This window comes from Phycomyces blakesleeanus, assembly GCF_001638985.1.
Source record: "Phycomyces blakesleeanus NRRL 1555(-) unplaced genomic scaffold PHYBLscaffold_20, whole genome shotgun sequence".
Taxonomy (NCBI): domain Eukaryota; kingdom Fungi; phylum Mucoromycota; class Mucoromycetes; order Mucorales; family Phycomycetaceae; genus Phycomyces; species Phycomyces blakesleeanus.
In genome coordinates this window covers 430,426-445,904 of record NW_017265153.1, presented here as the reverse complement: position 1 = coordinate 445,904, position 15,479 = coordinate 430,426, and the positions used below count along the sequence as shown (strand labels likewise).

At 35.9% G+C, this 15,479-nt stretch overlaps 5 protein-coding genes across 5 annotated transcripts; 3 read left to right on the top strand and 2 right to left on the bottom strand.

Annotated features, from left to right (window-relative positions):
- Nucleotides 1-3,206: 3,206 nt before the first annotated feature.
- Nucleotides 3,207-4,746, top strand: PHYBLDRAFT_70482 (hypothetical protein; the record flags this gene model as incomplete). Its single annotated transcript, XM_018442288.1, has 4 exons — nt 3,207-3,862; nt 3,962-4,077; nt 4,231-4,472; nt 4,573-4,746. The coding sequence occupies 4 exons, from the start codon at nt 3,207-3,209 to the stop codon at nt 4,744-4,746; spliced, it is 1,188 nt and encodes a 395-aa protein (XP_018287903.1).
- Nucleotides 4,747-4,917: 171 nt separating this feature from the next.
- Nucleotides 4,918-5,495, top strand: PHYBLDRAFT_70483 (hypothetical protein; the record flags this gene model as incomplete). The annotated part of the gene is made up of 2 exons (XM_018442289.1): nt 4,918-5,072; nt 5,165-5,495. The coding sequence occupies 2 exons, from the start codon at nt 4,918-4,920 to the stop codon at nt 5,493-5,495; spliced, it is 486 nt and encodes a 161-aa protein (XP_018287902.1).
- Nucleotides 5,496-6,209: 714 nt separating this feature from the next.
- PHYBLDRAFT_171882 (hypothetical protein) lies at nt 6,210-7,701 on the top strand (the record flags this gene model as incomplete). Its single annotated transcript, XM_018436684.1, has 3 exons — nt 6,210-6,323; nt 6,364; nt 6,455-7,701. The coding sequence occupies 3 exons, from the start codon at nt 6,210-6,212 to the stop codon at nt 7,699-7,701; spliced, it is 1,362 nt and encodes a 453-aa protein (XP_018287901.1).
- Nucleotides 7,702-8,170: 469 nt separating this feature from the next.
- PHYBLDRAFT_126744 (hypothetical protein) lies at nt 8,171-10,289 on the bottom strand. The gene is made up of 4 exons (XM_018429124.1): nt 9,992-10,289; nt 9,707-9,898; nt 8,802-9,587; nt 8,171-8,699 (listed from the first exon to the last, which is right to left on the bottom strand). Exons 1-4 carry the CDS (start codon nt 10,232-10,234, stop codon nt 8,526-8,528), a joined length of 1,395 nt encoding a protein of 464 aa, XP_018287900.1. The 5' UTR covers nt 10,235-10,289; the 3' UTR covers nt 8,171-8,525.
- Nucleotides 10,290-11,652: 1,363 nt separating this feature from the next.
- On the bottom strand, nt 11,653-12,069 carry PHYBLDRAFT_149041 (hypothetical protein; the record flags this gene model as incomplete). The annotated part of the gene is made up of 2 exons (XM_018432207.1): nt 11,653-11,810; nt 12,003-12,069. 2 exons carry the CDS (start codon nt 12,067-12,069, stop codon nt 11,653-11,655), a joined length of 225 nt encoding a protein of 74 aa, XP_018287899.1.
- Between the last annotated feature and the right edge of the window lie 3,410 nt (nt 12,070-15,479).

Here is a 15,479-nt window from a genome sequence, read left to right as displayed (position 1 = left end):
AAAGCAACAACAACAACAACAAAGCAAAACAAAGCAAAACAAATCAAAACCAAAGAAAAGAAAAGAAAAGAAAAAGGCGTAGTCATATCTGAACAGAATAACGTATCCTATTAGCATAGCCTTTAGGTGAATTCAAGTCATTCATATTTTTATTTGCTCAGCGTAGTTCTGTTTGTACCTATACAATTGTAGTTTATTTAATAATAACATCCGGATCAAAACGATCAATTTTTTTAAAAGAACATCTAGAAAGACGTGTGGCTATGAGCATCCAAAAAAAAGGATTTTCCTTTGTTAGATTCCGCTATTGTAGTGAGACTTGCATGATTCGTTACTTAATGTAACACTGTCCTAATTGGAGACACGTCGTACAATGCGGCTAGGGATTATGTGGCAATGCAACAACGCCTTGACATTAATCTATCTCCAAAAACAAAAAACAAAGAAATCCCCTGGTGTTGATTCATTTTTTTTCTAATAGCTTATTTGACAAATATCAAATAGAGAAAAATTGTATAAATCATTTTCTGTGGATTACACAATGTACTATTTGTACCATAGTATTTCTGTAACCCCCCCCCCTTCGCCTTATCAATAAAATGATGCTTATATTTTATCTGATTGTATTGATGAATGGATAGACTAATTAGCTTTAGAGCTCTGACAGTACAAAACAATCGTGTATATATCTGTGTGTTAATGACTTTATGCATGAGTCTTACAAAAGATCTCCTTACCTTTGTCTTGGCTCATTGGGCTCAAAGCTAACTACAGCTTGCATTATATATTCCAGAAAAAAAAAGAAAAGGTATATTCTCCCTAGGCTACAACAAAGGGAGAACAAATGTATACCCCACCATCTTCTGCCAAAAGAAGAGAATCTGCATCTATTGCTTCACTTAATTTGAGAAATGTATTACCAATTAATTTGTGGCTATCAGCAGCTACTAACAACAAACTTGTACCATAAACCAAAAATCTCTACTTATTGACCACAACCTTCTTTGTGGTCTGGATATATATTTATATTTAAAGTGTCCCAATAATCACCAAAAAAAACAAGAATAAGAAGAAGATAGAACCAAAGCTACAACCTTTGGTAATAGGACCAAGTTGTACACTGTTTTTATAGAAAAGATTGTACAATGCTGAACTCAGCTATTCAGAGTATATTACCAGGTGTTTTTTAAGCGGAAATAATTAAAGTAGCTTTGTGAAGCTACCGAGAAATTAACTACACGAGAAAACAAAGCAGAAAATAGACCCAGACATATATATATATATGTATTAGTACACAGACCTGTCTTAATCATACTGAGAAAACCTATATGACAAAATTTCGATCTTGCCCATGATTCTTTATTCTAAACAACACAAAACTATCTTAAACTGTAGTCCTGAGGGCCAGCAGACTTTGAAGAAGTATTATATGTATGTATATACTCCTTAACCAAGTTGAAGTTGTTTATAAGCAGCCAAAAAAATATTGTAGGGGAGCCCCTTGTTAAAATATAACTTGGTGTATCTCTTTATATGACATCTCGTATATATATATAATTTTAATAATAAATTAGATTGATAATAGACAATAGATTGTTTCACCAAAGATATTCTATACAGTATACAATTCCAACGTTGGGGGTCGTAGTATAATGCTGTATTTGGCAAATACAAAAAAATCAATAGCTCGACATTAGAAGGATTGTCTTATATATTGAGAAAGTATTTTTCTTTTTAAGCCTAAAGACTAAATCATACTTCTAGGCCATACACAGTCAAATTACACATAGTAACAATACCCCACTTTACTCTAATGTGCTCAGCAATATCCGAAAAATGATCAGTATTCTATTATTGTTTTCTGTACCTTTGGGAGATGCAAGTAGCTATAGTATTACAAAATCAATTACTAATATTCAACCTATTAGAGCTGATATAATATAACAGCTAGTATAACTGACACACTATGGATAAGAAACCAGAGCAGTCCTTGATATTTGATATAAAGGGGCTATACATTGTTTTTTTTATGTCGCTTTATTCTGATAGATTTTATCCGACAGGTACGTGCACAGAACCCGGTTATCATAGCCAATATGCTAGCTTTCGCCTTAAAAGTGCCAGATCGTGGGTGAAAGAGAGAGAAACTATACACACATATAAAATTGAAATACATTCAAGTTGAAGCCTATTTATTGTACAAATAAAGGCTTGCTGTAGCTGAGCCAAAAAATAAATAAATTGCTAGAGTTAGAAGATGTACGCTTAATACCATGGTTCGTAATACAAAACATCGACATTTAGTGTGTGATGAACATCCCATGCCTTGACATGTATTTTACTTATACGCTAATTACTTGAATGGTTATGATGTGCACATTAGCTGTTAAATTATTCTCACAATTTACTTATCCAGGCACAAAGCTGAATACTCTACTAAAAATAATCTTCAAATGATCTAGTATTACTGTATTTATTTTTGTGTTTTTGACAGAATACCCGATATAGCCCAAGACACCTATTGCATGGCTTTAGTTCATGAGCTAGTCTTTGCTAATCAATGAATGGATTTATACTATAAGGTATCGCAGCATACTAAGCAATAATTAGATACTTAAAGCAGGAATACAGCTCGACACAAAGTTTACCCACTTGGTAAGAAAAGAAAAAGGTACTTGTGGAAGTTTGTCGATTTTTTTTCAGATCACAATCTAAAGAATACATGCTTATTACAAGAGATTTGACAAAGACGTATGTAGAGTGATAAATAAAGACAACTGTATTTCTTGCTCTAAACCGTGCACTTTTCCCTCCTTTTCTTTCTTTCGATATTAAACTGTAGAGCCTTATCGGATTTCTTTAATTGTAAATTCTTGGGGTGAGATTGACGTTATTGATGTCCAGCTGTTTTATTACTAAAATTGAGACATCCTACTCTTTACATAATTTCTCTTTCGAGTCTTAAGTCTTATTTCTAGACTACCCAACTCATGACACTTATAAGCAAAAACGCCCAATCATGGGATGACGCAGTCTATTATAAATAGCAAGGAGCTAATGAATCCATCTTTTTAGATGAACACAGTAAAATCACTCTGTAAAAAATAAGTAACCTTTCCATGTTTTAAGGACTTTCTTCTTCTTCTTCTTCTAATTAATTTACAAAAATAAAAAAGTATAATTAAGAATTCTCAGACAAGTTTACCATGGAGTATACAAACTATCAGAAAAAGACAAAGGAACAAACCGGGCAATGTTCTTCCTCAGAGTCTTATCCTTCTGCTAAACCTATTCCTCCAAGCGGTGTCTGCTACACACAGCCATTCCAACGCCCTTCTGTAGAATGGGCGGCAAATGTTAGGAATATCCATTCGTTGCTCATGTCTAGCGGCAAAAGTCCCTTTAGAATGAATCCGGTTTATGCTCTTCCTCCAAAGACTTGTATACCTTGTGATACCACAGCAACTGTACCTGACTTGGCATGCGAATCTAGAAACGTGGAAAGACATGAAGAAGCACGTATAATCAACGCTTTACACTACACCACATCCTTGAACAATATTCCATGGCCAACTCGTTTAGAGACGCCTACCCAGGAACTGTCTTTGGCTACTTACAAACATCGCGATCGTGTGTATCAGCAGAATTTTAACACGCAGCACAAGCGCCACGTAGAAATGGCTTCCCAAAAGAAACGACTGATTGAGCACAGCCTTCAAATACATCATTTACGAAGCAAGCGTCGATCACTTGATGTGTTTAACAAAGGATACGAAAACTGTGCAAATGGGTCTACTGGTATTTCTTGTCGTATCATATTTCCGCAGCAAAAAATACGCCATAGATCAAAGACATTTCAATTGTAATATAAAAGTCAGAAACATTGAAGCGAGCATTGACCAATTACTCTCTTTTATATATATATATATATACATACTTATATCGTATTTACTTCTTTAAGCTCAATTAATGATATCATGCGTCAAGCAGATCAACAAGATATCTTGGTGCCAATTAGACTAGATATCGAGCACGATGGTTATGTTTTGCGAGATACATTCACATGGAATATGAATGGTAAAAGAAAAGTGTAGATTTCACTTGCTTAATTATTTTCTGTTGTCTTGTTCCTTTTTCACAAACTGTATTGACCGAACACCTCGTTTCATTATCGTACTAATTCTACTTGTATTATTTACTTGTGTGGGTGGGTATAAATCCTTACAATAGAAACATTGATCACACCTTGCGACTTTGCACAAGTAATGTGTGAAGATATGCAGTTACCCGTGGATTTGTTCAAGAAAGATATTTCAAGATCAATCAGCAAACAAGTGAATGATTATCAGCTGAATGGGGGTTTATATGAACCTCTCACAAAGGTCACCGAGATCCTAGACTCTAAGCAAGCCGTTAAAAATGATCGTTCGTTTTCTTTTGACACAGATATTGAATGGCGTGTCTTGATCAAAGTAAGAACATTAATTGAATTCATATAATTTGCTTTTATAAATAATGGTAATGGTAATACTCACGTTTGTTGCTTTTTTTTGGGGGGGAACGAGTTTACAGCTTGAAATAGTTGTGGGAAATTTAGAACTGATTGATCAGTTCGAGTGGGACCTTGGATGCCATTATAATTCTCCAGAGATGTTTGCAGAGAAATTGACGACTGAACTCAGTTTGGGCGGCGAATTCAGGCAAATTCAAATTCTTAGAAAATATTGTGTTACGAATAATGTTTGAACAACCCGACCCAACCCAACCCAACACATTCTTATTTTAATTTTTTTTTTGGAAATCTAATTGAGAAAATACAGGTCTGCAATTGCTCATGCGATCAGAGAGCAGATATATATGCACAGAAAGAACATGTTTCGAATGGGCTTCAACATCAAGAGGCTTTTAAGAAGTACAATGCCTAGTCTAGACACTATTATGCGAGACCCTAATGGCTATGGCGGTTGCGATAGTGGTAATAGTGGTAGAAGTAGTGGCTGCAACATTATGCCTATAATCACCGAATATATAAAAGCTGATGTCGATAAGAAAGAGAAATATAAGCATGACAGGTTTGTATCTCGGGCAGTTGTGTACAAATATATATATATCAGTGTGTATGGTCTGCTGTGATTAATGTGCAAATGTGTTTGTGGAATAAAAGAAGAAGAAAGAGACGCCAGACCAAAGTTCAAAGTGTGTCGTTATTACCTGACTTTGACGCCTTTAGGACACACCGGATCTGTATTGGACCTGTTGCTGATAAACGTCCAATAAGCACAAGTAAAAAATCTCTTGCCGAAGAAAGAAATGATGTAATCTTGGACACACCTACGTTATCAACACTGACCACAACCACAACCACAGAGAAAATGGAATTACCAATGCATTCTCAACGAAAGAGTGCCCATCGAGCGCGTATGATTATTGCAGCAGATGCGGCTTACCTAGCCCAGGAATCATCATCTATGCCTCATCGACAATTGGGACTCTGAATAAATAAATAAATAAAAAAAAAGTCTTTGGGTTGAGTAATTATTATCTACCGTCTTTCTTTTGTGAAGCACAAGGAACACAGGAAACGCAAGAAACGTAAGAAATGCGATAAATACAAGAATCAAGATGAATTCCAGCAACGCACCGTGTCTCATTAAATACATGTCGCTTTGTGGACTGTGCGTGATAACCAGAGTGTAGATTTGTTTATATGCCAACAAGATAGACGCCCTGCCAATAAGTCATCATTGTTATCACTTGAATCCCAGAAAAGGGGAGGTTAATTATTCAGCGAATAGATTTAGATGTCGAGCCCCACAAAAGGACACCCGTGGTGAATGATAAGCAGAGCATCATCCTTAAATAAAAAAATAAGCCAAGAAGAGAAGAAGAAAAAAACAATCGAGTTTTCTAGTAATCTATCTATTATACGACCGTGTCGATAATTAGCTTGCTACAATCATTCGTTCTGATCGTATGGTGGCAAGTGAGATGTGAGGGATAGAATATCAGCTTAGCCATAATCGTGTGGTCTGTACTGCCTATGTGGCAACCTTGTTTTTGTTATTAAAGGAAATGTAGCCTAAAGAAGAAAGAGAAGAGATCTCATGTGCTATTTCTGACCATTCTTTTGCACTTTTTCTTTTGTTCTTCTTCCCTCTATCTTATACACAAGCTGGATCAACAAAACGTCTTTAATAGTGCAGCAGAATATGGCAAGCATGTGCCTGTTCTGCTACACATACCATGTTCAGCAGAAGAGCCAGCGCCTTTTGTGGTCATCAAACGAGAAACTACTGCTGACGGTCGGCCCCCAGTTGTGCTGGGTAAATACCAAATAAATATATATATAAATAATAGATATAGTGTATGTATGGAAAGGATAATAATAAAGCAAAAAAAAAAGGAACTGTTTTGTTATAAAGTACGAATAAAATATTAAGACTTTTTATTTCAGTTACAGGGACTTTGGTCAAAGGCAAACAGCCAATGATCAAGGATGAGCGTAAAGATCGTGTCAAGGATCTCATTGTACTCGATGAGCGAAAAGCTAATGGCATCGTTCGACCAGAGTTTTCTTCACCTGCAATCTACCCCCTAGATCTCAGTTATGGTCCTCTTGTTGCTTTATTTGCCAGTTTATCAGACCTCCCGTCTATTCAGCAACAACAACAACAACAACAACAACAACAACAACAGCAATTTATGTCTTATACAGGAAGCCCAGCACCTTTTCAGACCTACCAAGGTTATGCTTCTCCAGCCTTAACACCTTACCCAATATCCTATTCTCCATATCTCCCGCATGGAGTGTACCATAGTCATCAACCACCACCACCACCACCACCACATCCAATGATTCCATATGCTTTGATGCCATATCTAGCTCCACAAACATACAATGGCTATAGTCATATCAGTACACCTACGCCACAACCGAATAGTCTCGTCTCAACCCCCACGCTCGCCCCCACACCTTCATACACACGTCGCAAACCGGTCAATCCAGCTGTCTTGGAAAATTCTATTGCGAGTGAGTTCAAATCATCGCCTGTTCAGCGACAGAATTCCGTACCTGCTGTTGCGCACCCCTTACCTGTTAGATCTTCATCCAGACAGGCGACCACACAGCCTGCACAGCCTGCACAACCTGCACAACCTGCACAACCTACACAGTCAACACAGTCTACACAGCCTACACGCTCGGTTTCATTACAGAATAGTCCACAAGCCTATCGAGTAGTTCGGAAACCAATTGACGCATCACCCGTTCCTGAGCCTAGACGACACGTTACGTTTTCGGATAAACCTCCCCAAGAATATCATTACGAGCAATACTATTCAGATGACTTTGGAGAAGATGATGAGGAAGAAGAAGAAGAAGAATATAGCGAAGAGGAATATATGAGTAATTATGACGTTTACGCATCATATGCTGCAGATCCATACTATTCAAATAGAGGTGATTATTATGAAGACAATGGAGAAGATGATGAAGAAGACGTTATCACAAGACCGTGGTCGACTGGCATTATAGACACTCGAAAACCTTTACACTATCCACCCGAAAGACAATATAGCCGCCCATTATCAAGACCTCTGCATGGACCTGTAAGACATCAATCCCATTCTCGGTTCCTTCCTTCACGTCCTGGATGGTCGCACACTCAATCTCAGCATCGCATACCTCATACAAGAGTATAAATAAGTAAATAAAAAATATATATTGGACATCATATAATACACCCCAGAAAGCGAAAATAGAATTATTGATTCTTTTGGATCGTACGACAGTCCTGATGGAAACACTTGTAATCCACAATGTACACCAAACTTACAGTTAGGCTTCTGTCACATACACATACACGGATCTATATCTATCTATACACTGATGAAGTAGATGAGATGAAGGTCATATGCCAAAGACGCACACATACTCCCGCAAACTAGTTCATCTTTCTTTCTTTTTTTTGTTGGTGTATAATTACAATATAAGTTATTTTGTACCAAATTTTTTCCCAGGATCGTGTTACAATGAAAATTTCATCTCAACAGGGCTTAGGCTTATTTATACTGAGACCTTATATACAATATGATAAAGAACTTCTTTTTTTTGCTATACTCTATTTTATGGCTGGTAATTTAAAGAAAGGGCAGCAAAAATAAAAATAAGATGGAAGATGTGAAAGATATTATTCTTATTATTAATTTTATTATCAGTATTAGTATTATGCGAACAAGTTGAGTTGAGCGTATATATAATATATATATTATATATTTTAAAAGAAAGAAAAAAAGAAAGAAAATAAGGTAGATGAATGTTGAATGCCAGTTGTGTTTGTAAGTTTCATTTTGATGTCTTTAAGGTTACTACTTTAAAACCAATAAGGGTGCATCTTCAAATAAAATAGAAAAGTATAAAGAGATATGGGTAGGAGGAATATATAAAAGATGAATAGGAGGATAATTTTTGGTTTTGTTTTTTGTTTTTTTTTTTAGTTCTTTAGGTCTACGAGTAGATTGGATGATTAGTAAAGCATACGAGTGCTAATGTTTGCAGGAGTGGCAATAATTGCTTCGTATAACTTGTGGAGCTGTTCCTCGGCTACGTCTGCGATATCTGCCATTACATAGGCAATGTCTCCCTTGGAGTCAGAGTATTGCTTCTCGACGTTGTGGTCGGCAAAAATTTCATTGATGGCCTTTTTGTACAAAGACAAAGGGAGAGAAGAGAAACAAAAAAGAAAACGAATAAGTCATTGAGTCGAAACACATGAGAATGCGTCTAAAAAAACGATACTTACTTTTAGTACACCGGGAATGTTGCGATGGATATAGAGAACACGGACAGTGTTCTTTTCTTCTTCACGGATGGCACGGAGGTCAATCTCGGGGAAGTTGACAGCACCAATGGAAGTGCCCTGGTTGATATACTTGACCAGCGCAGCAGACACTTCAATACCGATCATACGCTGGGCCTCTTCGGTGGAACCACCAATGTGTGGGGTCATAATAAGGTTGGGGCATTTGAGGAGCTCTGGGTAGTCGGTAAAATGTTTGCCGTTGCTTGCAGGTTCCTTGGGGAATACATCAATGGCAGCGCCAGCGAGATGGCCGGATTGGAGACCCTTGACAAGACCAGGAATCTGGATAACAGTTCCGCGAGCATTGTTGAGCAGGTAAGAACCCTTCTTCATGTAACCCATAATCTCACGCTCTCCGATAAGATTCTTGGTCTCCTCAAGCTCAGGAACATGGAGAGAAACGAAATCGGAAATAGACAGGAGTTCCTCAAGAGATTCGGTCTGCTTAGCAGTGCCAAGAGGCATGATCTGGAGGACATCGTAAAAGTAGACAGTCATACCCATAGCCTCGGCCAACACCGAAAGCTGAGCACCAATGTGACCGTAACCAACAATACCAAGAACCTTGCCACGGATCTCAAAACAGTTTGCAGACACCTTGTTCCACACACCATCATGCATCTCGATGTTGCGGTCTCCCAGCTGGCGAGCAAGTGCAATAATCTCACCAATCACAAGCTCAGCAACTGAGCGAGAGTTACTAAAAGGCGAGTTGAATACAGCAATCTAATCATATAACGTTAGACTCAATCTGAACACTCGATTACTCTACTCGCAGGGTCGGTTAACCCCACCTCTACTCTACAACAACAAAATTCAATTAAATAAATAAATAAAAAACTTACACCCTTGTTAGCAGCAGTGTGGAGGTCGACCTGGTTGGTACCAATACAGAAACATCCAACAACGCGAAGGTTGACAGCAGCCTCCAAAACCTGCTTGGTAAGCTTAGTCTTGGAACGGATACCAACTACGTGGACATCACGGATTTTCTCCAAGAGTTCATCGCCGACCAAAGCTTTGCTGTAGGTCTCGACCTGAATAAGACAAGGCATTAGCAAAAAAATAAAAAAAATATAGGGATTTATAAAGATCTACGGTCTTGCTTTTTTTTTTGGTTTTGTTTTTACCTGGTAACCTTGCTTTTGGAAAGTCTTGACGGCACTTTCATTGATGTTTTCCAACAACAAGATCTTGACCTCGGCAGTGTTGAAAGGACGAAGAACCTTGGGCTTAGCCTGAGTGACAGAACCACTGCGAGTTCTCTTAGAGTCAGCATTGGTAGTGGAAGTAGTAGCAGTGTTGGTGGTAGTAGTAGTGGTAGTGGTGGCAGGCTTGCCATTCTGGACAGGGGCGTTGTTTGCGTTAACCATTGTGAAATGTATAAGAGAGGGATTTTAAGACCAAGTCTTGTTGATGTATTAATTGAAAAGACCAGGGCAATTGAGGCAATTCCGTCTTTTATACCCTTTTTCTCCCTCTTCTTCTTAATTTAAAGATCAGAATCTGGGAAGGAATTAGCCGTCCATTTCTGGCTTGAACACAGATTTTCTGATGGATTATTGTTGTATTCTTTGTGCGCGACATTTCTCTTCTTATTCTTTCTGTCTTTCCCTCTATATTTGGCTGGTCTGTTTTGTACACATAAGCGCGTGAGTATGAATGAGAGTGGGAGTGTAGATATCTGTATCTGTAGAACTGTCGGTGAGTGTGAACAGCAGTCAAAATAAATTAAGGTATAGGCTCAAAAGGGTCTCATTCGGCTGACAGGAGATTGACTCATAAGAATCTTTCCTTCCTTCAACTTTTTTTTTTGCAAAGCAGAATCAGGCCAAGAATCAATTGTATTACTTTGCTATGCATGTGCTAATTCCGTAGTGCCCCATATTTTACAAACTATAGAGATAGAAAGATGCATTTTATAGCCATTTTTTTTCTTCTTTTTTTTTGGGGGGAGTTGCTTCATAAGGTAAGGTCTTTTGGTATCTCACTTTGGGTTTATTTTGCTGCTTGGCTTGTGCACTAATGTGCAAAAAAGGATAATCGAATAGTGATAATAAGATTCCATGTTAGTCATATCTTTTTGAGTCAATATTAGATCCTGTAAATGATTAGATCTATAGTGTGCTTCAGGGCAAATCATACGTCATGTTTGGCAAAGCCTTTCGAGGATGACTTACAACGAAAAGTAGTCAAAGAATTTAAGATCTTTATTATCTCCGGTATGCCATTAAGGTGCCTACTCCAAAGTCAGCTCAGTCGTATACATAGTATTTAATCAAAATCATACTCTCTCTATCTACATATCTACTCAGTTCTTACCTATTTATTTACACACACATAAACACATACTCAAGGAAAGAGATAAAGATATATATATATATATATAGATAAATAAATAGAGAAAAAGCGAGAGAAAGAGAAATCAAAAGTGGGGAGAGATGTACATATTTTCTGTAACATAGTTACTGTTGCTATGCAACAAACTATGTTTCAAAAAATAAACATAAAAAGTTTATTTTATCAACAGAAAATTGTAATGCCAATGTGGTGTATCTATTGGAGGCTTAATGTAAATATTTCATGAAACTCAGGTGATACAAATAGAAATCAGGTACTTGAATTCAAAGAGCTCTCAGTGACATGCCATTGCGTATGTGACACTAGAAAATAACCAGCCCACATGTTGTGTGTGTGTGTGTGTATGTGTGCTTGTGCTTGTGCATACTTGTCCCAGCCCCCCTCCCCCCCCCTTTTTTTTTTATATGGTATGGCGTCCAATCGGTCGGCTCTACATCCTGTTGACCGTTCCATTGACCAAAGCTCCATGGCAAAATGAACAGACCAACAAATGAGTCTGAATGACAGCAAGAAACAGAAACTCGGATTCTTGGCCCCACCTTTTTGGAAGTTGTTCCTTGACTCGGAAAATGAAAGCACAAAAGATCTCTATTTATTTATATGAAATAATGGCTGTGTTTTTACCCTTTAATATAAAAATTTAAATACAGTATTATCTTTAAGTTGTCCCCTAAATAATAAATGGATAAGAACCTTTTTATTTAAGATAATTGCATTAAATTCATTACCTTGACACCTTCCCAATACTAAGTACCGTATAATTATACTTAATTAAGGTACCAAGGGCATCGATCTGCTTGTCTGGTACCGATCGAAGGTCATAAGCAGAGTCTACTTGGTTCAGCATTTTGGATGAGATAAACTCTGGCTGGCACCTAAAGAATTTTTGGCTTTTTTTTTCCTACTCAATCAGAGACTTTTAATAAATCTGAGCCGATAATTCGCTCTATACAAACAAACAGAGAAAATTACAATATTTGTTTGAGGGTTATGTTAGGGTGTTTCAGTAGCTTTAGATGTTTATATTTTGCTTTTGCGGAGACTTAATACCTAGGCCAATAATGATTAACATGAAAATTAAACTGTAGAAAGCTTTCATATTTCCTTTTGCTCTTCATTTTATTTTCTTATGAAATATCCATAGATGAAAGTGGTGGATACAGATGCGCACTCTATAAACACCCAGGTTTGTTTATCAGATGTTTATAGATTGAAATTATCTAAATTTTAGGTTAATGAGAGCCAATCATTTTTTATTTGTAGCCCAGACAAACATATTCAATTTGGTCTCATCAGCATGTTCTGTCAGTATTCTTCCAACCGGTTCGTAAGGTTCCCCTTATTTCAGCATAGGAGTACTACGCGCATTCTGGGATAACTTTGAATGTTTGGCTAATTTAACCTCACACATTCGAGTAATATTGATTCCAAAAAAGTGCTTAGATTGAGGTTCAAGTTGTGCTCTAGTTTAACAGGGAAAATGTCTGAAAATAAAATTGACTTTGTCCAATAAAGAATTTAAATTGCCTGAATTTCTTTTTATAAACGTCTGAAAACCAAGTAAAAAAAGAAAAAGAAAAAAGTATTGTACACCATGTATATATAAGTAATTATTTCTACAGATTGATACTTTAATATCAATTGATAGTACCTATAGAACTTCCAGGCTTAAGAGGATATTTTACTGTAACTTGGGCGATAGAATTACCAATGAATTGATATATACATGTATGTAGGTGGGTATGTGCGTGTGTAGGAGAACAGATAAGGTTTTTTTTATTTTATTTTATATAAATAGTACTTATAGTCAATTGGGTTAATTTTCGATTTAATTGGATTTATCTAATTGACTTGTAAATAATAACAGTTAGATAAATGAAATAGATGTGTGAAATGCATATTGAGACCATTTAATATATAAGTTACTCATCCTTGTTGGTTTAATAGACAATCATATGTCGATATACACTTTATGGTTAAATATAGTTTTGTGTGATAGCATTTAATATCTGTTGTGAAAAACAGCTATTTTGGCAGCAGCGAATCGGGGAATATGTAGACCAAGAGAAAGAAAGAAAAAACTCCGGATAACTTTTTTTTTTATATGTATTTTATTTTATGTTTCGCGCTTCTTTGTGCACAGAGTCAAGGCTAGGGATCGGTGTGTTTAAGCACAACTTGGCTTTCCATGGCAAAAGGTGTATTCCATGGCAAGTAGGGACATTGATAGCTCTGACTGTATTCAAGGCACATTGTACCATTTCATAGATTAATTTTTATAATCTGATTATTAAATATGTTCTAGAAAACAATACAAATATTTCTCTTTCTTTCTCTTTTTCTTTCTTCTTTCCTTCTTTCCTTCTTTTCCCTCTTTTCTCTTTTTTCCTATTTCTCTCATTTTCCTTTCTTTTTCCTAAAATTACCTTTTTTTTTTTTTTAATTTTCTTGCTTAAATTAATGTATAATTTTAATTATAAAAATTATATTATTGAAGTTTCAATAAAATGATTCTTATTATCATTATTAACATAAGCATTTTGGATTAACTTTGTTTTTTATATATATGTGTGTATATATATATATAAATTATATATAAATTTATTTATTTTTATATATAAAATATAAAATATATACATAATTTATATAATTTATATAATTTATATTTATTTATATTTATTTATATTTATTTATTCATATTTTTTGCCATGAAAATGTTCTAAAAGGGTATCGAAATAGACGCTCTATATCTCCATCTATTTTCAGAATTGGGTACAACAACCAAGCCAAGTCGACGAATGAAATGTAGAACATCCATGTTAAGGCTATGCTCGTGGCGATTGACTTTATTTTTCGCTTCCTTTTGATCGGTCCTTCTACTTTTCTTTTCTTTTTTTTTCTGGTTGCCTTTTTCTCTCTTTCATTTCATTTTCTTGGGCTTAGTTATCTTGCTTTCTTACACCTGTAAAAATAAGAATAATAATCCAAGCTTATATTCTACATCACACACACATATATATATATTCTTTGGGATTCTTAGTCAAAAGCAACGAATTTTGATACTTTATCGAATTATAATCTCCAATTCAAGTTGTGCACCCTATCAGCCAAGAACAATCCAAAGAAGAAAAAAAAACTAAAAAAAAAAAAAAAAAAAAAACTAAAATCAAAGGCCTGTCAAAGAAAGCTTTCCGACTTTAATTTTTTCTCTTCGCAATGGAGTCATCAGCAAACGATGTCAGACACAAACGTCTCAAAGTCGGTCGCGCATGTTACTCTTGTAGAGCAAAGAAAATAAAGGTAGAGTTGAATGACGATTGGAATCTCAAAATGTCTTGCATCATTTGGAATCTTGTTATTTTCAGACATCAAAATTAAGCATGTGACCAAAAACCCCTCTTTATTGTGAATTATTTTTATTTTTATTTTATTTTATTTTTACCAAAAAAAATATATACATGAAAAAGCAGTAAATTAATCAATTGTCTTTTTGGATCTACTTTTATTCAATTCTAGTGCGATGGTTTACGACCGTGCATGCAGGTACTAATATTAACGAACTGCATGATTCATAAGTATCAGTAAAACTTACCTTTCCATTTTATTCTTATAGTGCAAAGGTTAGTTTGAATACTATCAAATATATATATATATATATATATATATGTATATTAAAGAAAAACAGACTTAAATTAATAATATATTGTTCTTATTATTACAATTATTTTGCTTTCCTTCAATTGCTTATTACCTTTGTTCAGCCCGTCAAAAGACCTGTACATTTTACAAGGATGGTTCACTCGATCCTGATCAAGAATTACCCGAAGATCAATCGATCTTAACAAAAAAGGACATCGAACCTTACGACTTTAACGACGAATCTTCTGTCCTCTTCTCACTTACTAAAGATAGTCTCCAGAGTCGCACTAAAAGACGCGCTCAACAACTCGAGTCTAGGACAAGCAATCGACTGATCTCACTTGGCGATAATCTCAAAAAAGTATTCCTTTCTGACAACGTGCCAAACAAGACCTCGGAAGAGCGTGAGCCATTTGCTAATTTTATTCGCTGGTCCTCGGAACCTGCCCTTCCAAATCGCTACTCCGGCTCGCTCGAAATGCCCTCTCACCCTATCCAAATGGAACTCATCGATCTATACTTTAAAGAACAAAATGCGGCAAACTACCTTATCCCAAAAGCATATTTTTACGAACAACTCCAGTGCAAAGGCAATTTCATCACACCATTATTATTAAA

Coding starts and splice junctions, on each gene's coding strand:
- PHYBLDRAFT_126744 (XM_018429124.1), bottom strand. CDS start 10,234: ATGGTTAACGCAAACAACGCCCCTGTCCAGAATGGCAAGCCTGCCACC. Junction 9,899..9,991: donor TCCAAAAGCAAGGTTACCAG/GTAAAAACAAAA, acceptor TGTCTTATTCAG/GTCGAGACCTACAGCAAAGC. Junction 9,588..9,706: donor ACACTGCTGCTAACAAGGGT/GTAAGTTTTTTA, acceptor TTATATGATTAG/ATTGCTGTATTCAACTCGCC.